Genomic DNA, 27,879 nt, shown 5'->3' with positions numbered 1-27,879 from the left:
ATTATGACTCATGATTATGATTTTTCCCATAATCGTACAGCCCTAATTAGAACTACAAACTTGGGAGAAAAGTGTAAACAAACTACAAACATGGCGGACAAGCGAGACCAACCGTCAAGTAGAAAGGGTTTGGTAAGGTTGTTTGAATGACTTAAATATTTTCCAGTTGGCTAGATACTATTTAAATCACATTTTCCATTATATAATCTATCTGCAACAACAATGTGAACTTATATAAAGATCTGTTTGGACATTAACTTCTGAATGCATAATTATCCAAAGACCTGAGGAGATTTCTCTGCATGAAAGACTTGCGAATGGCAGATTATCCTGCTGCTGCTTCTCCAATATGGTAGATAATTAAAAATGAAAGAAATGTGGATGATGTGTTGAGATGACTGACAGGCGAGTTAACTGAGCTACACAGCGGTCCGTTAATGAGGAAGTAGTGTGTCCTAAAGTTTGCTTACTCTTGTTACACACTCAAAAGTATGTACTTTTTGTGAGAAACTTTTAGAACATAGTATAAGTATGTGAATTGAGATGCAGCATACAGTATGGCGTCTTCTTTAAAAACAAATGTCTTCATGAGCTGTCTTTTTTTCCTCTACTTCATAGTACTTTATACGTTTTTCTAGTGTAGTAGGTCCACAAAAAAATGATTACATTTTCATACAAATTTTGCAGTATTTCGCCATTTTCTGTCCTCTTTTGGCTTACTGCTCACTGTAGACTTACTCAGTGGTGTGATTGGCCAACACAAGTGTACAAATGCATGTTCAAAACTTTTCAACTCTTCTAATATTAGGTGTCAGAGTTGGGAACAACAGGTGTGTGCCACTGATGTAAACATCTACATCTGTGTTTAACAGCGTACATGCTTCATAGATTGACAGTGCTGTATTTTATGATAAAAACACAAAAATTATTATTTTTATTATTCTTATTTCATATCAAGCGATCTGTAAAAGACAAAGCATTAGTAACCATTAGTGTGACGAGACGCTTACTCCACGAGATGAGACAGGAGATTAGGTTCATGAGAACGAGATGAGATTTTTACACTTAATTTTAAGAAATCTTCAATGATGAAATATATAAATGGGAAAATAGTCTTTTATTAGCTATTTTATTAACTATTTAGGTGCTTTTTTTAATCAACTTGTAATGAATATTATATAACTTCTATTTTAATGAATTCTATACAGTAAAGCACATGCAAACACTGCAAAATATTTAGCTAATAGCGTTAATGGAAAATTGTCTTTTTATATAGAACTTTAAATATTAGCAAAGTATTTGCTAATATATGAATGGAAAATAGATTTTTTATTCAAACTGCAAAACAATTTAGGTGCTTCTTTAAAAAAATTGTAATGAAATGGTATTTTATTTCTATTTTAAATGTTTTTTTTTTCTATTTTAATGAATTCTATGCAGTAAAGGACATGCAAACACTGCTAAATATTTAGTTATAAACTGTTGGACTCCCTGAACCGCTGAAAATTTTTTATTTTTTTTTTTAAAGTGGTTACGTCACACTCGCCCAAGCAACCGAGTGACAAGAGCAACTCCAGAGCCCAGCCTGGGTTGCCAGGTGTGTGCAAAGCACTTGATTTGCTGTTCAAATCAAATCCTGCCTCCAATCTTCAGTGCTAAATTCACCCTCATACTCCATCATAACATCACAACTCAGGAGACAACTAATCACCTCGTCACAATTTAATCTCGCAAGATCTCATCATATGAGATCTTGTCACATCCCTAGTAACCATGTAAAAAAACAACAGTAACAGTCAGATGCAGTGTGGTTGTATATTATGAAAATATTCATAATATTATGAAACTCCAGCATTGAATTGTGCCATGTTTGAAAACAAATTCCAAAACTAAATGTAGTAAACAAAAAAAAGCAAGTTCTTTCTGGAAGTCTAAAACCAAGTTCAACCATGCTTTTTATTTATTTATTTATTTATTTATTTAAGATTTTATTTTTGGCCTTTTTGCCTTTATTAGATAGGACAGTAATGAGACAGGAAGCGAAGTTGGAGAGAGAGAGAAAGAGAACAGGATTCGAATATGGGACGCCCTGACGTGCTACTCAACCATATGTCGGCGTGCTAACCACTAGGCTATTGCGTCGACTAACCATGCTTTTTAAATATTAGAATGTCCTCCGTGGAGGCGGAGTTTGAACACCATTAAAGGTATAGTTCACCCAAAATTGAAAATTCTGCCATCATTTATATGTTCCAAACAGTTTGAGTTTGTTTCATTCTGTCGAACACAAAATAAGATATTTTAAAGGATGTTGGAAACCTGGAACTATTTACTTAGTATTTGACTTATTATTGACTTAGTACAGTACCATAGTATTTGGTTATCATGCTATAGATGTCAATGGTTACAGGTTCTTTTATCATAGAGGAAACAAATACTATGGAAGTTACAGGTTTCCAGCAATCTTCAAAAGATCTTTTTTTTTTTTTGTGTGTGTTCAACAGAACAAAAAAAACCACAAACTGGTTTGTAACATAACAAGGGTGAGTAAATGATGGCAGAATTAATTTTGGGGTGAACTATCCCTTTAAGTAATAAAGTGCCACATACCACAGCCTGTCCTGTTTTAGTTTTCAGATCGGCTTCAATAAAACGAATCAGAAAGTTTCAAGTTCTGAAGCTTATAGTATGTTTTTATCATACAGTGATGTCATGTTCAGAAGTTTAAAGAAAATAAATACATTGCATCTCATGCTCTGCTTCTTTTTTATTTTATTTTTTAAAAATGTTGCAGGTATCAAGTGCGATCGCCTACGTTTTTTCAGAAGTGTAGAGATCAGTATTGGTACATAACTCAGCTGGAGTCTGCCCAGTCCAGCTACATCCAACAGATCAATAACTTAAAAGAGGTTAGTGTTATAGCTGACAGTTTCAAACTCCATTTAACCCTGTGTTGTGTTGATTCTAAACCTCAGTTTTAACCCCTTAGTTAGTTTAATGTCCTCAAATAAGTTTCTTTAGGGTTTGACTAGATGAAACCTGTACTATTTCTAACTTGAACAGAATTATAAAGGACTGCTTAATATTATACAGACTCAAGTTCATTTGTTATTAATCCTAAAGCATGCTATAAACACCTTTTTTTCCCAGAGTAATGTTTTGTTATATTTCTGTTCAGAGGTTGGCCATAGAACTGTTCCGTCGGCAGAAGTCACGTAGCTCATCTCCACCTGATCGGCGTCTCTGTCCCACGACGTCCTCCGGCAGAGACTCTCGTCAGGGGAAGAGCTCCGTGCTGGAGGAGTGCAGTCAGGCGGCCTCAGTAGAGACAAAGGAAGATGAGGATGAGGAGAAAACCCAGCATGATGACTCTAATGTAAGACCTGTGAGCACAGCGTGACAATGTTTTTAGCTGCCAGGGTTGGAAATTGAATGAGGCTTGTTGCAAAAATGCTTTTAAAAATGAAAAAAAGCTCTAAAAATTCAAGATGAGGGGACAAAATAAAATATAATGTAAACATAAATATATATTTTTTTAAATTATGTATTTATTTATTTTTTTATTACATTTTTTAAATCAATTTATTTAACTAATACAATTTTTTGTAAAGTAAAATTTGAAAAGTGTATTAATACAGTCAGTTTGTGACATTTAATTTAAATTTGCTCAAGTTGCATCTGTCTTTTTTTCAGTTATTGGGTTTAGATCAGATTTGGCACACGTTTCTGCATAACTTGCACTAGACTACAATCATTGTTTGATATTTTGTCTGTGTTTCTAATGCAGAACTGTTTCTCTGAATAATATTATTATAAGCATTTTATTAACCAACATTAATTATCATTATTAAATAAACACCATTATCAACTATAATGATTTGTCAATAACAAAATTCTTGAATTTTTTTTTTTTTTTTACATTTGCATTACATTTTTGTCAATGTGAAATTAACAAACTTATTTTAAACCAGTTTGTTATTAATTACAGTTTACAGCAGGGGTCTCAAACTGCCGGCCCACAGGCCCTCCCTCTGGCCTGGAACTGACGTCAAAATATATTCGGATTGCTTGCCGCCGAACCGTGTCATAGCTCATTACCATAAAGTTGACTTGATTTCAACTCTCCTTGACGCCCACACCAATAAAGATGTGCCACGCTGCTCCTTGCTGCCTATCGCCGCCGACTCCCATTGAAAATGAATGACTTCCGGCTACTTTGACGCTCTCGTCGCTTTCAGTGTAAACACATAGTAATATATAATAATATTAATAATAATAATTCTTCTTCTTCTTCTTCTTCTTTACTCTTGTAAGATAATATTCAGCATTTTCTCCATCATTTGATCATCTTGAACCTCTTTGATTCACTTACATCATCATCATCATAATCTGACAGTAGGCTCTGCTTTTAGGCATATAATATTCAAATCCGATTACACTCATTGTGATCACTAAAGAAAACAAGCTTACATGTGATTTGTAATACAGGCAGCCCGACAGCCTCATTACTCGAATCATTTGTCTGCTCTGAGCTATTTTATGCGATCTTACGCACATAAATGAGTTTGATATGATGTTGTTGTAATGTTAGGAGTTGTCTGATGGCGATCTGGAGGTGGACTGTCTAACTGGAGATGAAGATGTCAATCCACTGGATGGTAGCAGCACCTCTGGAAGCTCCACGGCCACCAGCAATACGGAGGAGAATGATATCGACGAGGAGACCATGTATGTACAAGACATTAAAACAGGCTTAGTAGTTTCGTATAATCTTTTTAAAGCAGAAGCGCACAACTGTGTATTACAGCTATTCATATCAGGAAATTTAGAAGAATTTATTAGGGTCTATGATTTCTTTCAGGCAGAATTACATTATTACATGATTCTTATGAGGGCCAAATTATGTAGTATAACCATAAAATCACTGCAATGTGATTTGCTGATTAGTGAGATGCAAAATAATTAATAACACTGGTGTAATAATAATAGTAACAACAATAATAGTAATATGGTTCTGTCTTTAAAACTGTTATGAGCCATATTTTAATTTCATTGATGCAATGTTAAATTCTTCTTTAATATATGAATAAAAGGAATGGTAAGTGTACAAATTCTCTGGAAATGGTTTTACACGTCAATTTCCAACCCTAGCAAATGACCCTAATTCTGATATAGTATGATAGGGTTTGTTTTGACCACATTTGGAAGGATCAGAATATGAATCGGTAAAATCATACATCGGTTTCCCTGTTAAATGACAATCTTTTCAACTGAAGTGGTGGAGAGGTTTATTTTAGCTAGAAGGAGTGAGTAAGCTATATTTATTATGCATTATATTTGAGCCATACACTGTAAAAACAATGCTTGGTTCCACACAATTGATTTGTTTTGGGACAACATAAATTGGTAACAAATAATAAAGTTAATTTAATTCCTTTAAGTATATTAAACAAAACAATTATTTTTTTAGACAAAGTCAAGACTTGTGTTTCAGTTCATTTTAAATTTAAGAGTTCACACTTAAATATTGCTTGATGCAATTAGCAGGTCCAGGGAGAGAGAACCCTGAGCTCAGACATAATTGAGATCAGGGCTCCTGCCTGGTCATTTAGTATGTAAGGGGGTCTGAGATCAGGTAGGTCTCGAGAGCTCCGTCTGGTAAAAGGAGGAAAAGGAGGAGATGGGGTGGAAGGGGTGATTCTTCCAAAACTAAGATAAGGCAGTAAGGTAAAATCGGTCTATTTATTATAGGCTTGGATTGATCTGATTGGATTATTGCTGATTATGGATGAAATACCAGCCACAATCAATCATATGCTCCTCTCGAAATTCGTTTTTAAAGTAGTCTGAACAAACCTCAAACATAATTTTCTTGAGTGTATTTATGCTGTCAGCGTAACCTATTTTGCTTATGAGTTGTGTTGTTGATCTATTATTATACACGTCAAAAGAGGCCGACAGTGATGTATTTAGAGTGGTGTTTTGTGGTTTTAACATAAATGAAAACAGGCCGGTGTGCAACCACCTTAAGAATTAAGTGATAAGTGACCAGACACTTAAACACTTATATTCAGCAGTTTTCATGTGTTTGTTGCCTCATTACAATTAGGGGTGTAACGGATCACTGTTGATCTGTGATTTGTACAAATCACAACCCACGTTTCGGAACACACGTGAACCGCAAATTAGGCTAGTACATTTTTTTAACTTGTAGATTAATCCAATATTTGTAACAATCGCAGAGAGATCACTCTAGCGTCATTTAAATCGCATGTATGAAAGCATTTAGGCTTTCCTGTAAAATATAAAGATGATGGAAGAAGTTGTGGTTGGTTATTAGGGATGTGGTGGTTTCTTAGGTTATTAAAGGTATTTTCTGTTACTACTTGTTTAGCCTGCATCAATAAATTCAGTATAAGCTGCAAGATTAATTATTAAAAGATTGGGATCTCAACATCCACGCAACATACATTATAAATGATGGTGATTTGCATACGTTTATTAATCCTTCCAATCGCTGCATTTAGCATCTTTAGTCTTTTGAGTTCGTTATGAAGTTACAAACAGTCAAATAACACAGAAATACTGGGATAACAGTTTATAGTTTTAATAACAACCATTGATGTTTATGGTAAAAATTAAAATCACCGTCTTGTGCGTTTAACAACGTTCAAATGAAAGTTGTAGGTAGCAATTACATTATTTAACCTATAGGTGGCGACAACCAGCCATCAAAAATATGCCACTGAATAATTCTTCAAAAATGACACATCTAACAATTAAACATGAAGTTTATGAGTGAATAACTAAATCATTTATTGAAAATGAGACTAAATGTATATATCTGACATTATAATTTGTACACCTCATATATATTTTTAGAGTTATCAGCAACAGTATTAGTAACAGAATTTTTCACAGTACTGAATATTTTACTATTTATTTTTATTCTGCTGATTATTTCTTCATTGAATTTTTTTTATAAAATTACAGGTTATCTGTTTGTTAAAACCAAAAGTTTCTTGCAGTACTGTTTTTGTAATAAATGGAAAGCAAATTACATTTGTCTCCTCCTCTTTTAGGCTGATCCGAAAAATGGTCCGATCCGTGACTAAAAAACCATAATGTGATCTGACCCATGAGATTTGTGATCCATTACACCACTAATTACAATGTGTTACAACAAATTTCACAACGTACACATTAAACTAACAAAAGATACATTTAACACCTTGTGCCTCTTGATTGGCTTGTTTGTTTTTTACTTGGATTTTTCACTCAGAATTTATATGAAAATAGGAAAACAATAAGGCTTATTATTCAGCTATACCTAGGTATATTCAGATTGTCATTCTATGGCACCTTTAAGCTGTTATGGCTGTATAGCTCTCAGAGTCATTTAAAATAAGAACTATTAATTTACTGTAAGCATTTTACAGTGAAAGCCTAGCACTCGAAGGTCACATGCTTTTATATGTTCACAAAGTACACATCTTTTCAAAGTGTCAAAATCGTGACTAGCTTTAATAGCTTTTTTTTTCTCTTCCCTTTTTCTTTTTTTCCCCTTAAAGCAGCACACATCATTTGCCTGCATCCTCCCTGTGTTTTAAATACTAGTGTACCAACATTATTGCATAAGAGAGCGCGCTTGGTTTGCCAAAGGGGAACAGCTGTATCCTCCCCCTGGCTGGACAACACAGTTTAATTAGGGCTGCTTCCACATTTTGTGACAGGCATTCTGTGTTTAACCAGAGAAGAGCGGTTCTTTCTGTCCTATCACGATCACTATTGGCAGCTTTGACTTGTGTAGGCTCAGTGAGAGCGCTTGTGTTTCTGTAGTGAGGTGTTGGAGTCAGAACCTCACATGTTTGCGCTCATGCTAACGGCTAACGCCCGCTCAAACGCTCTCGAAACGCACACACAGATCCAACCAGATGAGACGAGTGAGTCATCAGAGCTTCTGCTCCTGCTTACAAATGCTCTCACACACGCACGTGCACTCTTGCTCTCAGACCCACGCACACCTTTGACTTTCGCTTGAGTGTTTTGTGTGTGCTCTACATGTTGACTTTGTGAAGGTGCCCAATGCACAAATGATAGTAGCCTTGGGTCTCCTGGATAAATTAGGAGAAAGGGAATCATGGGGTGTTAGACACTTTATACCTGGTGTTATGCATTTACTGTGACCTCTTGAGATTGCATCTATTTGTGATATGGGATTTAAAGTCTGTTAGTATTGCTTACTGTTTCTGTGGTCACCATAGTAAACCATACTGGCAATTTATTTATTAATCATTTAATATCATTAATTTATTTTTCTAATGCGTATCTTAATGCTAACAAACAGAAGCCTAGAAATGTTTGAAGGCATTTAAATTTTTAAATGGTTGACTGCATGGTTATATTCATTAAAAGCTGCTCAAAACATTGTTATTTATGATGCGAGTAGCAATAAGTGATGCACCAGTGACGATATACAGCCACATCGCACTAATACTCATGTCATACTGCATTTATTCAACAGTTCGATGGCATAATCATGTAATAAAAAAAAAAAGAAAATCAAACAGCTTTTGTAAGAGGAACTATTTTCCTCCGCCTTTCATTCTCCTTCTGCAGCTGGTCAGAACAGCAGAAACCGTTGCTCATTCACCAACGACACTTTAGAGCTAGTCAGGGGCGTAGCGGACATTTTAAAAGTGGGGGGGGGGGACGGCTGTATGAGCTCATATGTTCATATAATTATTAATCACCTGTTTCTAAATGGTCTGTCTCTAAAAGTGAGGGGGATAGATTCCCAACCCCCCGTCCCCCCCGGTTGCTATGTCCCTGGAGTTAGTATTTGAATGATTCTCCAGCGTAGTGTCTAAAGTGATGACAAAACAGGTGAATTTTATTTTATTTTTATTCTTTTTTTTTTTTAAGATTATAAGGCTGAACAGCATGAAACGCCATCTGTCTACAGAGGTTTCCCAGTATTTATCTGTTGCAATCGGGATATCACAATAATTAACCCCCGAAAAAGCCAAAGCAACGCAATCACTTCCAGATTGCTGTTGTGTTTTTGATAAGGAAAAACACTAAACACATGCGGGCACTTCTTCTTTCTTTCTGTTTACTGAACTAGTCTGTAGTAGCGAAAACAGTAGACTTATTAGAAACCAGTGGTCATCTCTGGTTTTATCACTTTAAGATGAGTCCCATCTCACACTCAACACATTACAGTTATTATGGGATAAATACAGCACTACAACATACAAAAGAGAAAGATCGACTTAGAAAGTCATTTACCTGTTTAATAATGATTTGATCAGCTGTACTTTAAAATTATGCTGTATTTTTCCACCTCTAAGGGCTTATTATGTGGTCTCTGTCGCCATCTTTTGGATTGACAATGTCAACCATCTTTGCTCTGCTCAATGACAGGCTAATGGCATGCTGTCTCTCAGAAATTATAAATATTTGAAAATAGGCACTATCTTTATAAATTAACTACATAGTTACAATCAAAACAACTGCATTATCGACTAAAAAAAGCCTCAAAAGTACATTATGTTGTCCAACAGCTGCAATATTTGTCAAACTGTAGTGAGTCCTCTGCTTGTCGCTGTATGTGAAGGGTTAAGAGGATGAACGAGTGCTGTTACTGACAGAATATCGCACGGCTATCAGCCAATCAGATTCAAGAACCAGACAGAACTGTTTTATAAATAAATATATTTATTTATGATGCAAAATCAACTTTTCAGAAGCTGTTTGGACAGAACTGTGTGTAGGTATAGTGTGTCCACAGTCGTATATTAGAGTGAAATAAATACAGTTCTTCTTTTTTTAATTTCCTAAGGTTGAAATAGGATTCAAATTAAATCCAAATTGATTAACAGGTGCATATTAACATGTGTCTTTAGTAACGCGTAAAAACATGTCCACAGAAACAGATTTGCAAAGAAACTGGGATTAAAAGATCAGTTCAGCTCTCTGTGAAAAAATAAATAAATAAACAGGGGGAGCTAATAATTCAGGGGGGCTAATAATTCTGACTTAAGCTGTATATACAATGCTCAGCATATATAAGTCCACCCCTCACAAATCTATCTTTTAAATTCATATTTTTTTTTTTTTTTTTTTTTTTAAGATTTATTTTTGGCCATTTTGCCTTTATTAAATAGGACAGTATTTAGACAGGAAGCGAAGTTGGAGAGAGAGAGAGGGGGGTAGGGTAGGGAAATGTCGTCGAGCCGGGATTCGAACTCGCAACGCCCTGACGTGCTACTGCACCATATGTCGACGCGCTAACCACTAGGCTATTTCGCCGACTAAATTTATATTTTTAATAGGAAGCTATACAATATTATATTTGTGCATATACATTAGATTAGTCAGTACTAAAGACAAATCTAGAGCTTGTCAAACTAAAGTTACGATAATGCTCCAAGAACTAGTACATCCAAATTTATTTGTTATAAAAAATATTAACTAGAAATTTAAGAGGAAAAATCAAGGGAAGCAAAAAATTTTGTTGAAATTTTGTAGGTTGTCATTTTTTTTTTTGCAATGTTTTCTCGAGAGCAAGTGAGTTCTGACATAGTTGTGTGTGTGTGTTTTTTTTTAATTAATTAAAAAAATATTAATATTAAAAATAATATTTTAGATAAAACATTTTCTGCTGTTTAACCTGCTGTTTTGGATAAATATTACAATGTTAAAATGTGGGAATAAATATTTATATCTTTCTTTATAAATGAAGTTAAAAGTCAAGAGAGAAAAAATTAAATACTAATTTTTTGTTAAATGAGTTTTTTCCAATAATCTTTCTAATATTCATGTTATTAATCTTTTTTTCCAGTTTATTTTTTTAAACATTGCTGTTTTGGAAATCTAAAAAATGCTGCTGCTACTTGTTGTTGGTATTTATTCATTATCAAACAATAATTGCATGAATAACATCTACGAATACGACTTTTTTTTTGTGAGGCTAGCGCAGATACAACTAGCAGGGCGAGCAAACATTTGTCAGATGTATCTGAGCAGAGTCAAGGCTCTCTCGGCTTCTATAAATACTGTAGTGGATCAGCTCAAAGAACCGCTGGAGAGAACTGAGTCATCACACGCTTGAGCCTGAGACAATGGTGCATGTGTTACCCTTACACACACACACATACACCCACACATATACATATATTCAGCAGGAGGCTTGGAGCACAACACTATCAACACCCCCTGTGGAGCAGCTTATTTCAGACCATACCATTTCTCACTAATAACAGGGGAGACACGCAAATGAATCCTGCTCTATTTAAAGCATGCGGGTACATAATGGCTTACCACGCCTCATTGAGCTCCACTGGGACCCAATTAATCATTCAAAACCTTTGCACACACACACATCAAATACATGCATTCTAGATTAGTTTAACTTGCTGCTGACATTCTACTAGGATTAGAGAAGTAACACACAAGCATGATTTGTTTGCCTGCGTTGCAGGTCCGGAGAGAATGATGTGGAATACAGCAGGAATCTGGAGCTGGAGGAAGGAGAATTAGCCGACGATGTTGCTGGAGCTGCAGGTGAACACGGAGTTTCTCCATCCGTTGACACAAATGATGTCGTTTCTCTAATGAAGAGCGAGTGTCATGCATATGGCGTGCTGAAACACTTGGCTTTGAAGTGTCATCGACAGCGACACCCTGTTAATCAGTTGTAGTGATGTAACCGAGCCAAATTACCATATCAGCCTTTGAAGATTTACTGCAGAATCTGCGCTTTCAAACACCGCTTGAGCTTCTGCTGAAAGGCTGTTAGTGGGCACTAAATTGAAAATGACCACTAATAATTCCCACAAACAAATTATAAATATTAAAAAAAATTTCTCAAAGCGGGTAGCACAGGGGGTAGCGCTCGTGCCTCACAGCAAGAAGGTTGCTGGTTTGAGCCTCGGCTGGGTCAGTTGGCTTTTCTGTGGGGAGTTTACACGTTCTCTCCGTGTTCATGTGGGTTTCCTCTGGGTGCTCAGTGTCCCCCCCCCCACAAGTCTAAAGATATGCGCTATAGGTGAATTGGGTAAGCTAAATTGTTCGTAGTGTATGTGTGTGAATAGAAGTGTATGGGTGTTTCCCAGTGATGGGAGGGCATCCACTGTGTAAAACAAATGCTGGATAAGTTGGCGGTTTATTCCACTGTGGCGACCCCTGATTAATATAGGGACTAAGCTGAAAAGAAAATGAATGAATGAATGTACTCAAAGCATGATGTTTTGAAGCCATTGAGCAGTGGTGGTTTTGTTTAAAAATCTGCAGGTGAGATTTTTTTGCCTATAGTGTTGAATATCTGAGTGACAAGAAAAAATGTAAGGTGGGACTGATGGTTTCATATTTTCTGGCGGAGTGGAGAACCTACTTTGAAGGTTTTAAGGATAAAGAAACAAAATGTGCACACGTAGATCATTTATAATAATGCAAAATTCCATGAAAATTTCTATAATTAATATATAATTTTTTTCCCCAATTTCTCTTTAATGGAGAGATTTTTTTTTCAACACATTTCTAAACATAATAGTTTTAATAACTCATTTCTAATAACTGATTTATTTTATCTTTGTCATGATGACAGTAAATAATATTTGACTAGATATTTTTCAAGACACTTCTATACAGCTTAAAGTGGCATTTAAAGGCTTAACTAGGTTAATTAGGTTAACTAGGCAGGTTAGGGTAATTAGGCAAGTTATTTTATAACGATGGTTTGTTCTGTAGGAAATCGGAAAAAAATATAGCTTTAAAGGGGCTAATAATTTTGAACCGTAAAATGGCTTTTAAAAAAAACCTGTTTTTATTCTAGCCGAAATAAAACAAATAAGACTTTCTCCAGAAGAAAAAATATTATCAGACATACTGTGAAATTTTCGTTGTTCTGTAAACATCATTTGCGAAATGTGTATCTATATTAAAAAAAAAAGTTTAGTAATTCTGATTGCAACTTTAATTTATGATAAATATCAATCATGAATTATTTTCAATAAGAACCTAAAATAATTGAAGCATCAAATTAAAAATATTTCAAAAAAGTACATTTGGCGGTTTAAAAATTAAAAAAGTTTAAAAGTTTAAAAAGTCCATTTTAACTTTATTTTAGACAATATTTACTTTAAAGGTGCTTTATGTATGTTTTTGACTCTTCTAAAGCAAAAAATACTATAATATGTTTAATTATAATATGCAGATTTTTTAAAAACATGCTAAGTGAATATTCTTGTTGATCTGAAAAACAATACTGATATCAGATATTCTGCTTTGAAAATGTGCTTTCCGTGGCAGAATATCAGTCTTTGTTTTGGTCCCTTTTACCTGCCCAATGCCAGTTTATCCAATTATATTTCAGCACCACGTGTTGCCTTGATGGAAAACAGCTTATTTCATTCATTCAATCATGAAGGCTCTCGAATGTGTCCGCAACCAACCTCCGGTGGACAGTAGCAGACTCCGAAATGAGACGTGGATTCAGAGTTCCACATGATGTGGTTATTAATTAGCAAATAATATAAATATTACGATCATAAACATTGGGTGAGCAAGTTACAATAGCCCCTTTCACACAGTGATACCTGTTAATATCCGGAAAATTACCAGAACGACTTTACTGGTAAATTCCAAAAAGAGCTATTTACACAGGCGAGGATGTGACAAAATCATTGTCATTAACCAAAAATAACGTCTAAACAGCTGTGCTTATATTTGTAAACATAGAAGAGGTCAGGCTTTTGTTGATTATTTCATCTTTATTTATTTAAAGCTTTAGCATTCATACAGCTGTTTTGACTCAGAGACATCCAAAGGCAGAAGTGTGAACCCCGGCAAAATGTTTACACATTTGACTACATTACAAATTATGTAGATGAATGACTGTGAACAACTTCGATAAAAACATATAAAGGAACAGTTTCGCATGTCGAGATGTACATAATATGTGTGTGTGCTGGCGCTCACTGGAGCACTCCTTCACGTGCACATGCGTCAAGCAACTGAAGCAGAGCTTAAAGGTAAACAAACAACGGCTTATCATAAGCATTTTATCGATAATTTTTTACACTTGGCATTCAGAAGGAAGATAGAAATGTTATCTGACTAACATCTAGCAGCTAAATGTGTCTGGAAAAATATTCAAAGGCTTTTATTTTCATAAACAGCGCGGATGTGAATGTGTCTGAATATTCTGATTGGCTGGAGTAGACGTCTCCCGTCAGCACGTTCTAGACGTGAACACGCTCTTTCCTGCAATTTTCCTTCTGCATTCACACAGCGCAACATTCCAGCAAATTACCAGTAATGTTACAACTTCTCTTTCCGGAAAATTGCTGGAACTAATTTACTTGTATTTTCAAAAAGGGCCTGTTCACACATACAGACCTTTCTGGAAAATTGCCGGTAATTTTCCAGAAAGGTCTGTATGTGTGAAAGGGGCTTTTGAAACACCGTGTCCTAACAACACGCCACATGACTAGATTTGCCGTGATAAGCAATTTGGCTGTGTGCACCAGATGCAAAATGACAGATATTTAAATAAAGCCATTTGCGTGCACCGAATATATGCACTTACTGCACTCCAACGAAATGGTAAGGTTTATAATCTAATAATACATATTAACATTATTAAATGTACACGCTGAATCACTGATATGTGTTGGTTTGCACTGAGTCACAGATCTAAAGCTCAATTTCAGACATTTTATTATATTATATATTAAGATCTGAGGTGAACTATCTGCTGATGCTTTCAGTAGTATGGCAATAAATGTCATGTAAAATAGCATTCAAACTCACAATATTAGCATTTAACACTGAATAAAGCACATGAGGTGTACCTGAAGTGATTATTGTCATTTTATTTTGTTCAGCTGCAAGAATTAGAAGCCGTTTCTAAAATATTAATTTCAGGTGTTGGTTAGAACAAAAACTCCTTTTAATATGGAAAAAATATTCCTTCTATCACTTGCCGTTGCTTTTAGTTGAAACACGTCTTAAATCAGCCTTTAGGCTCGATAGTCAGGCACGCTTCTATTGGTGTCCTCAATCGAACAACCTGTGCTTGCATGTGTTTTGAACCAGGAATGCAATGCCTAGTCCAACCACTGCGTATCAAACTTACTTAATGCATCTTAAAAATACTTTTATAAACAGCATCTCAACGATATCCATTGGCTATGTAGAAATGATCATGAATATTTCAGCTGTCAAGTTAAAGTATGGCTGCTACTGTGTATTATCAACAGTAATTATACACTCATTCATTATAATCTCATTTAAGTTAAAACAATGACCAATCAAAATCAAAGTACTTTTAGAAATTACTTTTTTCCAACCTGTTTGCTATCCATAAGATACAAAAAAAATACTGTTCCATACAAAACCCTCTCACAGGCTATGTCCGAATTCGCTACTTTCCTACTATATAGTATGTGAAAAAAGTATAAGCCGAGCAATTCGTGAATTCATTTTCTTTTTGGCTTAGTCCCTTTATTAATCAGGGGTCACCACAGCGGAATGAACCGCCAACTAATACAGCATATGTTTTACGCAGCGGATGCCCTTCCAGAGTCTTTACCACTGTACTTTTCATATCCCTACTAGCTCCCACCTTCAAATGCTAATCAACAGATAAGCTAAATAATGAAAGTCTGTTCTAACTGTCTCCCCCTGCTGGTCAGGAGGTTCTGGAGCAGGTGTCCGGGGCTCAAGACGAGGGGCAGGTGCCAGCTCTGCCAGCCTCCTGGAGATAGACCCTGTCATCCTCATCCAACTCCTGGACCTGAAGGACCGAAGCCATGTGGAGTCACTGTGGGGGATGCAACCCCGTCCCCCTACCTCTCTGCTCCAGAGCCAAGGTGTCACAATAACACACTTTAATCCGTGTGTACTGTTTAAATTGACTACCCTTTTGTTATATTTGTGGCTGTTTTTGTCCCGTTGACTTCCATTATAAGGACGTTTTTATGATGGCTTGAGAAAGCCAATATACTGTTAGACTACATAAACGTCTTCTGAGACTAAATTTTACATGCATCTCCTCCTAGACCTTTCAAGCTACAAACACCAAACTAGCACCAGACCTTTAAACTGGTCTGACTCTAGTTGCTCTATCTTTTCCAACTGATCCCACTTGCGGTTTTCCAAAAACTGACCCGGAACATTTGGAAAAGTCCCATTGACTTAACATTGGACCAAACTTTGTGACCTCATAACTTTTGCTCCAGATGGTTATACAGACTTAAGTTTGAGCTCATTTAACTCAGACTACCAATCTGCCAATCACTGATGACCTTTCAACTTACTAGCCACACCCTAGCAACTGTCCCATAAACTTCCATTGTAAAAAAAAAAACTGCTATTGACTTTACATTGGACATACTAACAACATACTAAAACATACTAACAATATACGAATCATACTAATGACATACTAATCCATACTAGAAACACACGAACAAACATACTAATTATACTATCAAACATGCTAGTTACTACTATAATAATATTATAAAAATGCTAATTTATGTTAAATTCATGCTAACATGCTAGTTTATACTAGAAACATGCTAGCAACATGCTAATTCATACTAAATTCATGCTAGCAACATGCTAATTTATGTTAGAAACATGCTAGCATAATACTAATTCATACTAGAACCATGCTTATTTGTTATCAACTGCCTATCAACCACTCAAAACACCTTAGCAACCGCCTAACAACACCTTAGCAACCTACTAGCAATGCCTTAGCAACCGCCATTCAACCACTTAGAACACCCTAGCAACCACCTAGCAAACTTTAGCAATGGCCTAGAACACCTTAGCAACTGCCTAGCAATGTCTTGGCAACTACATAGCAATGCCTTAGCAACCACTCAGAATACCCTAGCAACACCTTGGCAACCACCTTAGTAATGCCTTAGCAACCGCTTAGCAACCACTCAGAACACCCTATCACCCACCTAGCAATGACCTAGAACACCTTAGCAACTGCCTAGCAACACCTTAGCTATGCCTTAGCAACCGCCTAGCAACACCTTAGCAATCACCTAGCAACGCCTTAGCAACTGCTTAGCAACCACCTTGCAAAACCTTAGTGACCATCTAGGAACACCTTAGCAACCACTTAACAACGACTTAGCAACCGCCTAGCAACTACTCAGAACACCCTAGCAACACCTTAGCAACCGCCTAGGAACATCGTTGCAACCCTCTAGAAATGATCTAGAACACCTTAGCAATTGCCTAGCAACACCTTCGTTATTACTGAACAACCACCTAGCAATACCTTAGCAACAACCTAGCAACTTCTTAGCAACCACCTGGCAACACCTTAGCAATGACCTAGAAGACTTTAGCAACTGCCTTGCAATGTCTTAGCAACCACCTAACAACGCCTTAGCAACCGCCTTGCAACCACTTAGAACACCTTAGCAACACCTTAGCAACCATTCAGAAAGTCCTAGCAACCACTTAGCAACACCTTAGCAACCACTCAGAACCCCCTATCAACCGCCTAGCGAGAAACATGCCAATCCATAACAGAAACATGCTAACATGCATGTAGTTATCTCACTATGCCGACTGTTTCAAACTTCTTAAACTACTTCAAATATTTTTAAAGCTACTTCAAACTTTCAGACTAGACTTTCTCAAGACACCATAAAGTTTGTCTACGAACTTTACTTTCCTAGTTTGATTTTGATATAAGCAGAAGAGAAGCAGACACACATGTGGGAGTAGTGGGCTGGGAGAACTAGCTCATTTGCATTAAAGGCACAGGCTACAAAATAGCTAAACACTGATTTGAGCTCAGATTGAGCATATTCTGCATTGTATAATAAATAATCTGATGGGTATTTAAAGCTCAAACTCCACAGACACATTCTGGAGACCCCTAAAGACTTCTCTTACAGTACGTCTTGTAAAAGGAGGAAAATAGGAGCCCTTTAAGTGTTGGGTTAATTTATGACTCATGAATGTTTTTGACTGACAGCTGCTGCGGTGCCGTCTCGTAAAGAGCGTGAGCGTCGGCCTCAGGCGGTGCGTCGGTCGGCACCGGACTCGGGTGTCCTAATCAGACTGAAGGCGCAGATGGCAGAAGTGCGCAGTAAGATGTCAGATGTGAAAGGCCAGCTGGAGGCTCGCAGTGGCGCCACGCGGGTCTCCTCTCACGGAGCCTCAATCCACGAGCAGGGCCCCTCCATGGACTCAGAGCTGGGGCCCAGTCGAAAACCCAGCGAACTCCTCTTCAAAACACCATCACGACACACTCGCAGTGGTATGACAGTGAGCTTTTATTTATTTTATTGATTTAATTGTATTTTACTTCATATAATAATGACTCCTAACACAAACATTATTTCTTAATAACATCGAGATTTAGAAAGAGAAATTGTGGTTTGCACTAAATCATTTTTTTAAAAATACAAATATTCCATGTAGTCTTTATCAGTTGTATGCACTCCGAAAAAAGTGCTTGTTTATGGCCCGTTTCCACTGAGGGGTACAGTATCATACAGGTCACCTTTTCAGGCTTGCGTTTCCACTGCCAAAATGTTACCAATGGTACCCTTTTTGTGGGCGAGGTGTACGACAAAGTTTCAGTCAACGTCATTCTCGCTGGAGGAAATGTCAAAGTAAAGCTGTATGGGTGGTTCACATATCATATGAGAAGCACTTCTCACAAAATAGATGCTTCATACACATACATACTTGTGTATAAATGTTCATTACTAACCTTTCTATGAACATAATTTGAGTATAACTGCAGATCAATAAGCGAAATAGCCTACTGTAACATCTGCAATTCTATAAAATAAATAAATACAACACATATGAACACATACAGACCCTTAAGCATAGCGCCACGCAGCGCCTTACATTTCAGAATTCTAAACATGGGTTTCTATCAGGGTACACACACCAGCGACGCAAGTCGTCGGCTGTCCGCGGCGCCCAGCCACAACTCAGGACACTGTTCATTTCTCTGCCTTGCCACAGAGCGTCATCTGATTAGTTTCACGTTAAACATCATGCGAATGTCCGTGTCTGGTGTGTGATACTTTTAACTGTCATGTGTGCGCACCGTGTCGCGACAGTCTTCAATATGTTACCAATTACAGAAAAACTACACACAGCATACATTTAGTCCTTGTTTAGGTTCAAAAACAACACTTATAGCCTACAATCAGTGCAAACGTCTCATCTGCATCTTTAATCTTCACCAGCTCATGTAACCTCTTTTTAGAAAGTAATTCCGTCATTCCTGAGTTCATAATAGTCCAAAAGGTGATGATAATAGTTAAACATGGCAGTTTTTTCATGTTTTAGGTTGCTGAAAGAACAATTTGCTCCTTTTTTTTCGCTCTTCATTTTTGTGTTTGTCCGTTTCTGAAAGGATTGAGTGTCAGAAGCACTTCAATAATCGCGGGCGAATTATTATCATGAGCTTAAAAAGTTCGTTATTTCAAATATTGACGCGTGGCAAGCGCACGCGAAAAAGTGAAACCACTCTCGCTTCAGATGGCCTTGTAACTACGGGGCACAGGGTAAATTCTGCTCTTCTTCTTGGCTTTGTTAAAGTCAGCTTTATTGTCAAGTCAACCATGTGTACAGGACATACAGAGAATCGAAATTGCGTTGAAAAGGGTAAGGTTGACTGTGAAAGGGTACCCAACATGTGGTATGGTGCAGTTTGCTTTTATGTACCTTTTGACAGTGGAAACGGCCATAAAAGCGAACCGTACAACTCAATGGAAACGGGCTATTAATGATTTTAATTAGCAAAATTATGTGTAAAGTATTTATGTGAAAGTTTATTTTTTATCTTAAGATATTATTTTATTTTTGTACATAGGGAGATGCTGTATATACTGAACTATTTTGTACTTTTTGAATGAAATCACACCATGTATTAGTCACAGCTGCATAAATTGATCAAAAAAGGACATTTTTATTTAATATTCTGCTTTTAACCTTACCATGTATCCCCTAAAGATAACACCACTCATTGATAAAACAATTAAAGTTTCTTAAGCACTAGCACCTTATAATGACTTTTGGAGGATCATGTGACTGAAGACTGGATTAATACAGTAAATGCAAAAAACTAAATTGATTTGGCCATAACACAAATTAAAGACAATTATGTAAAATCAAAGAGCATAGAATCCCCAAGAGGCGACACTCTAGTGCGATTTAGGAAACAGGCACTAGATGGCGCGGCGGCCATTTTGAAATGAAAATTCCAATAGAACAACAGCATATTTTAAGTCTGTAAAATAAACTGTTAAAAGTGCTGATAATTATGATAGTAAGTGTTGTATTGTCATATTTCAGGTTGTATCTCAGCTTTAATGCGCTTTTTAAATGAATAAATAAAAAACAAAGCAGCTACTTGCCATCGTGACAGCAATAAGATCCAATGGACAGCCGACCGCTTTCCCTCCAAAATGGTGGAAACCGGGGCAGTTGCTGGGCGCTGCTGTTGCAATGGAATGTTCTATTGAGTGTCGCCTCTTGGTCATTCTAAGCTCTTTGGTAAAATGGAAAGTAGTTTTTACATGTTTAAATTAATATTTCACTTTATTACAGTTTTTTTTTAAATCAAATATATGCAGCCTTGGTAAACACAAGAAACGTCATCCAAAAACATACCAATAAAGCTTGTGTTGCTCTTTATTTTTAGGAGGAAAGAAGTCTGGTTCCCCTAAGCAGGAGAGTTTGGGGGCTCTGGGTGGTCTGTCCCTGCGCAGGACTCTGGATGCCGGAGAGAAGGAGCTCAGAGGAGCTGGACGAGAGTCTCCAACTGAACCTGCTCCAAATGGACCCTCCTCTTTGGAAGGTGCGTATGCTACACTCTTCATCTCAGAATTGTTTCTCAAGTGATACAAGACAACTTGACATTGGTCAACTAGTTGTCCATCAGCTTATCAAATTTGGAAAAACATGCTCACGGTTGTTGATAGCTAACCCATTAACAATAGTTTACATTTAGTATCAAAACCTTTATGAGTTTCTTACTTCTGTTGAGCACAAAAAATATAAAAAAAAATATTGGTAGGTGGTAGCCATTGAGTTCCATAGTAGGAAAAACAAATGCTATAGAAGTGAATGGATGCAGGTTTCCAACATTTTTTAAAATCTTTTGTGCGTGTCTGTGCTAAAGAAAGAAACTCAAACAGGTTTGCGATGAGCGAAGGCTGAGTAAATAATTACAGAATTTCGATTTTTGGGTGGACTCATTTGTATATACTGAATAATGATGCACCACCAACATGAGATTACTGTCAAGCTGCTCTCACCATAAAGCATATTTTATTCGAATGTGAAGGTTCAAGTACCATTAGACATTATTCTTATGGATGCACCGATCCTGATAGTTACCACATATTTTTGCTCGATTGGGTATCGGCCAGCTGGTACCGATCTTAATCCGATCTTGCACATGCACTATATTCTGTGTTTATAAACCAACTAAGTCATGAATGTAGCCTATTATAAGGCACTAGAAAGTTGTCAAGTAGGCCTACTATTTCCCAAATGTTTTGAAGCCATTCAATAGTTTAAAATGAAGTACAGTTGAATATTCAAGTGCTTAAACTCATGTTCACTTCAACGCTTCCCTCCGCTGCGCCTGTCAATCATTCTTCATTCATTCACAATTCAAAATGTGTGTCGCGTTCATGACAACATGAAAAACTTTCTCCAAGACTATTTGTTCCTGTTAGTTTAAATTATCAATGAAGAAATGCATTGTTTAGCATAAATTTTTTTCATTTTGACCTGCAACAAGGAGTTCATTGTTGTTTCTAAATCATGTTGCGCTGTATCTGATAGATCAGCAGATCGCATTCACAATACTCAAGTAGAGAGGGCTATTACCTGCTCATTACACACAAAGTAGGCCTACCTGAAATGTTTAATTAGAAAAGGCTCAAAAATACATTGGACAGATCCTCAACGCACTGATTGCTTCCCTTTGTGCTACTAAGTTTGAAAGTGTCTCAGTGATGCATCAAGTGCTTCATTTACGCACCGGAGGCGCAGATGTGATGTGCGGCGCTCGGTAAGATTGTTATCACAATGAGTTTCTGTTCTCTCATCCTTGTCACTGAGTTTATTCTGAGGTGAATACTTTAAGTGCTGTGAATAAATTGTAAAGCCTGGCTCATTGTGGTCAAAGTAGTTGATTAAATTAGTAACATTGAAACTGATAGGCGCAATATGGATTTTCATTAACAGAAAAATTATTTAGCCTAATATAGGCTACTCTAAAACTGTGAATATTTCACTGAGGGATTATAAAGTAAAACTTTTTATATTATAAAGGAAAACATCAGGCTTTACTAAAAGGCTGATTATTTGACCAACGATTAGTATCAATAGTGGTGGCTTATTTTTCAAAGAAAAATCTTAATATACAAAAGGAAACAACCTGGACAACAACAATTCAATGTCATAATGAATGCTCAAATAATGTAGACTAGTTTACAGCAAGCATCATGTTTTTAGTTAGATTGTGTCGTCTGTCATGAATAGAAGGCCTTTGGGTCTGTTATTTTTACTAAAAAATATATATTATTAGAGTTTATCACCAGAACTATAGACACAGTATTGTTCTTAGAAAAAAAAAAACAAAAAAAAAAAAACTGGCAGTATCAGGATCAAATCTGTATCAATTGATACTCAGAATTTTGGTATCAAGATCGGATCAGTTTCAAAAAATGGTATCTGTGCATCCCTAAGGATTTTTATACTGAAATACATTGATGGGTGTCTTTAAAAAGGTATCACTAGGACAAACTGTTTTTGTTTTTTTTTTGTGAATTTTATTTATTTATTTCTGTATGTTTGTTTGTGTATCATCTCATTGAAATATGAAGTTGTTCTCATGTAATGTTTTTATGTATATTGCTCTTGCCATGAAATAGCCAAACATTGCTGATGTGGCAATAAATAAACAAACAATCATATTTGGGTGAACCATCCCTTTACGATACAGTGTTAAATAGGGCTGCGCAATATATAGTTTCAGCATCGATATCACAATGTGTGCATCTGCAATAGTCACATTGTAAGATCTGCAACGTTGAGCCTGAGTTATAATTGACCAGTAGCTACAGAACACATGTGGTTTGTACAGTCACTGTCAAGTTTAACCATAATAGAGTGAATCATTTGCATGTGTTTTTAAAACCTGACTGAGAATTTCAAGAGATTAAATCATTTGGCCACAAAAAATTATGTTTGGACGTGTCACAAAGAATAACTGTATTTATTTATACTGGAAAAAAATGTTTTTCTTAGAATTGGTGTCTTGTTTCTAGCCCTAATATCTACATTTGGAAGCAAAAACAAGATTTTTTACTTACCCCATTGGCAGATATTGTTTAAAGAAAACTCTTAATTTTGACTACTTTGAAGCTAAAAACAAAAGATTTCTGCTTGATCTAAGAATTTGAGATATTTTGACAAGAAACAAGCAAAAGTAAATTAGGACAAGAATTTTTGCATTGTGATTATTCCATTTCTGTACATTTAATTCTGTTAGATTCCCCAGAGAGCTGTCAAATAGAGCTATTCAAACCATCTTGTGAAACTGTATTCATATCAAAATATCTTTTTCCCAATATTAAGCATCTCTAGTGTCAAGTCAGTCTATCCAGCTTAATTTTTCAAGGCTTAACTGATGTGGACCCAAATATGGTTTAAATTTCTGACATACTAAACACTGGGCAATGTACTAAGCACTGCAGCACTAGGGCCCACAGAGGCCAGAGCAGAAACCTAGTTTTCCAAGGTGTTCTCCCATCCAGGTACTGACCAGGCTCAACCCTGCTTAGCTTCAGTGGGCGACCATGTGATTGATGCTGGAATTTGGTGTTGATCAAACATCGAATATTTCATTCCAAATGAGTCTATGCCAGACTCCTAAACTAGTCATTCAGATAAATGCTCAACTTTTGTTGAACAGATTAATTTGGTGAAAAGCAAAGAGACTTCTGGGAAACTAGGCATTTGAGATGACGTTATCTGTGTTTTGCAGGCTCTCTGAAAGCGCGCAGTGTTCAGAGTTCTCCTCCCTCTCTGGGAAGCAGCTCCTCCTCCTCTGATAAGGCCTCTGGCTCCAAACACGAGGATCTGCTGTATGGAGCTTCAGACCTGTTCAGCATCGCTGCTCTTAATGGAGCGTCTGCACCCGCCACCAAACAGCGCAGAGCTACAGCCATCGGGTAACGTATATAAACAAGCCATTAGTGGCGGATTGGATTCGAACTCTGTGTTTGTTTATATTCACGAGTAAATTCAATAATTGTGCTTGAATGAGAGTTGCAGATGCACTTTTCATTTGTTAAGTCCCATTACACTGTGTCCTAACTACACGTGACGTTGCGACATGCGATTAAAAGGTATCTTTTTCCATGTTAAAATGAGTTTTTGTCCTAACCCTCTGTGTCGTGTGAAATTTCTATTTCCACAAGGCCGCCACAGAACAACAGCAAATATTACTAAAACAATGATCACCTCAGGTACTGACTATGTGCTTTATCAGTGTTAAATGCTATCAGTGTGAGTTTAAATACTATTTTACGTGACATTTATTGGCATACTACTGAAAGCAGCTGCATATTGTTTACCTCAGATCTTGAAAATAAAACAACTTGCAGACCATTTGCAAATAAAAGTCGGAAGTGTAACTCTAATCAATAAAAAAATCCATCGTTCAGTAGCCTATTAATAATGTTAAAGAGGTTTAGGCCCAATCCCAATTCTATTTTTGTACCCTTTCCCCTTCTTCTTGGCCTTTAAAACAGAGTGTGAAGGGGAAGGGCTTCAACATTTATGCCTAAGAAATGGGACACCATTACAACACCTGCACACGTCATTATATGTCATCGCGATCTCTTGCTTCATATGAGATCAGACGATTGCTACTGCTGTAGTTATTCCAGTTGCCTTTTTTTTGGTATTTATCTCCAGGAAATCACAGAAAGCAATGATGTCAGGTTATCATAACAATATAAAAGATTGTAACTGTACTGGGCATTTACACAGTGGCCATATTCATCTATGTAAACGCACGAAAACAACATTATCATTATACCAAACACTGTAAAACGATTATTCCCAGCCACTAGACTTTTCTGACAGGGTATTTGAGTGTCAGATGTGAAGGTATGCTGTGGGACTGCTATACAGGGGTTATTATTAGGGATTATAAATAGCGAAATTTAGCGGTTTTTACACAATCTATTACATAGAGTGAGGTCCTGAAAAAATCTCTGTTTCAAGGGGTATCTAGCCCTTCCCCTTAGCCCTAAGCCTTCAAGCTAAAGAGAATTGGGACACCCCAATCCCTTCACGTGAATGCACAAAATGAGGGATAGGGGTAAGGGGAAGGACTAAGCGGTAGAACTGGGATTGGGCCTTAATATGTATTATTTAGATTAAAAGCCTTTTATCATTTCGTTGGAAGTGCAGTGGCTGGTATTGAATGTTACTGTCATGTTTGGTGCAGACAGCCAAATTATCGCTGGAATTTTGTCGTGTCGCTTGTTGTTAGGACACAGTGTTATCCTCATGTACTATACTTTTGGTTTTTGCTTGGTTCATTTTGGTTTTTGCTTATTTACACTGTGTTTATGTAGTTATTGTGCTTTGACTTTTGTTCTTTTTACTTTATTTGATTTTGTATTGTTTACTTTTTTATTATTGCTTATTTATTATTTTTATATACTGCATTTAGTTATTTGTTTATCTTAGTTTTAGCTTGAGTTGTTTTGCTGTTATTGTTGTCCTATTTACTGGGTTATTGGCGCTAACAGAAATGAGCTATTTTAACTAGTGCATTAACTACTATTAGCCGTGCTAATGATGTCACACACACTCAGTTTCTGATTTGGAATCAATGCATATCACATGGGTGTAGAAGATACAGAAGCTGTGGACTGTGTCTGGCATAATAAAAGCTCTGCTGCGTTCATTTTGTGTTGTGCTCGTCTCATATCAGCAATTTCTTCAGCGCTCTCATTTCACTTTGACGGCTTTCAGTCTTACTCCTTCATACTATTATGATAATAATTATTGAATACTTCAGCTCATCCATAAACATCATTTCTGCAGTCCTATAAGATGTAATAAAGACCACAACTCCCACAATTCCACATTCAGTCACAGCGGCATCAAATTACGACTTTGTTTGTTGTGAACATGCACCCTCTAGTGGTGAAAATTACATATTGTGCTTTTAATTTAGTTCTGTTTTGCTGTTTTTCTATTTTGTTTTTGCAGTGAATTTTTTTTTTGCATTCAAATTCTCCTCATTTTTAATGTTTTTAAATTAAAGAATGTGACGCACAACAGCATTTTCTCAATGCTAATAATATTCCATCCCACAGGCCTGGGCTGCTAACGGACAGCTCTCTGACCTGTGACCTAGAGAGCGCTGGCGAGATCCATCAGTCACTTCTGTCACTGGCTGAACCATCTTCCTCTTCCTCATCGCACCCTGATGAAGGTGAGACATGAAGATCTGTTCTCAAAAACTCCAAATAAACAACACGGCTCACGATTACACTGCATGGATGAGTCACAGCACACACTGCGAACGAACACGCTGTCATTTAACTACACATCAAATTAGATGAGTTCTCAGGATATTACAATTATTCATTCTCCAGAAGGCTCACGATGAGTAACACTTCCTTATGTGCTGCATGATTGCAAAAGGAAATAAAGTATTCACTACACATCCAAGGTTTTAGATCAGTAAGATTTTTAAATGTATTGAAAGAGTATTCCGCTCCCAAAAGCTTTGATCAAAAGTACATTAAAACTGTAATATAGTCAAATATTTTGACATCATTATTTATTTATGTATATGTATATATATATATATATATATATATATATATATATATATATATAATTTTTTTGTAGCATCATGCATACTATGTGTGCACAATATATCATTTTAGCATTGATATCGCAATGTGTGCATCCACAATAGTCACATCGCAAAGAAATTCAATGTTGAATTGGCTTTGCAGTGTAATTTTTACATTTACATATGCAAAACCATAATGCGTGCACTGTTTATTTCACTTTTATCTTTGCTTTGTTGCATTAATCTATGCTTGTAGTTTGTTTATTACATGTTAAGCATGATTCACTCCCCTACAGAATCATACCAGTCAATCAAAATTAATGCATTCGGTAACACCTGGAAGACCAATTCTCTTTTAACTGGTTGCTTATTAGCATTAGCATGCATGTTATTGAGATATAGCCTGCTTATTAGTACTTATAAAGCACGTTCTGTATGATCTTATTCTACATCCCTAATCTTACCCAATACCTAATCTACTTTAATAACTATTAATAAGGAGCAAATTAGGAGTTTATTGAAGCAAAAGTCAAAATGGTTTGCTAAGAGCGAGAACTGAACCTTAAAATAAAGTGACCAAAGATTTCTTTCGATGTCAGAGTTTTCCAATATCGTGCAGCTGTAATTCATACATTCATTCCTTTTCCTTCAGCTTAGTCCCTTTATTCATCAGGGGTCACCACAGCGGAATGAACTGCCAGCACTTATCCAGCATATGTTTTACACAGCAGATCCTTTTCCAGCTGCAACCCAGCACTGGGAAACATCCATACACACTCATTTACACACATTGACCTGTACCGCATGTGTTTGGACTGTGGGGTAAACCGGAGTACCCGGAGGAAACTCATGCCAACAGAGGGAGAACATGCAAACAGACAAAGGGAGAAATGCCAGCTGACCCAGATCTCGCTGTGAGGCGACAGTGCTAACCACTGAGCCACCGTGTCACCCTTTTAGCATCA

The 27,879-nt window shown here is 36.6% G+C and overlaps 2 protein-coding genes across 6 annotated transcripts in view; both read left to right on the top strand.

Annotated features, from left to right (window-relative positions):
• Nucleotides 1-27,879, top strand: part of rabgef1 (RAB guanine nucleotide exchange factor (GEF) 1) — a 128,238-nt gene that overhangs the window by 45,473 nt on the left and 54,886 nt on the right. The window lies entirely within an intron of this gene.
• The window catches only part of trim37 (tripartite motif containing 37), a 54,039-nt gene that overhangs the window by 21,502 nt on the left and 4,658 nt on the right, over nucleotides 1-27,879 (top strand). For both annotated transcript variants that reach the window (XM_056466553.1, XM_056466554.1), the window contains 9 exons: nucleotides 2,795-2,909; nucleotides 3,179-3,376; nucleotides 4,592-4,728; nucleotides 11,486-11,568; nucleotides 15,702-15,878; nucleotides 18,020-18,304; nucleotides 20,714-20,869; nucleotides 24,074-24,260; nucleotides 26,427-26,545. In XM_056466553.1, the coding sequence (XP_056322528.1) occupies nucleotides 2,795-2,909; nucleotides 3,179-3,376; nucleotides 4,592-4,728; nucleotides 11,486-11,568; nucleotides 15,702-15,878; nucleotides 18,020-18,304; nucleotides 20,714-20,869; nucleotides 24,074-24,260; nucleotides 26,427-26,545 (1,457 nt within the window). The remainder of the gene's footprint in view (nucleotides 1-2,794; nucleotides 2,910-3,178; nucleotides 3,377-4,591; nucleotides 4,729-11,485; nucleotides 11,569-15,701; nucleotides 15,879-18,019; nucleotides 18,305-20,713; nucleotides 20,870-24,073; nucleotides 24,261-26,426; nucleotides 26,546-27,879) is intronic.

The sequence above is a fragment of the Danio aesculapii genome, chromosome 10 (genome assembly GCF_903798145.1).
Source record: "Danio aesculapii chromosome 10, fDanAes4.1, whole genome shotgun sequence".
In the NCBI taxonomy this organism is placed as follows: Eukaryota; Metazoa; Chordata; class Actinopteri; order Cypriniformes; family Danionidae; genus Danio; species Danio aesculapii.
The sequence above is the reverse complement of the archived record's forward strand: the minus strand, read 5'-3'. Positions and strand labels throughout refer to the sequence as shown.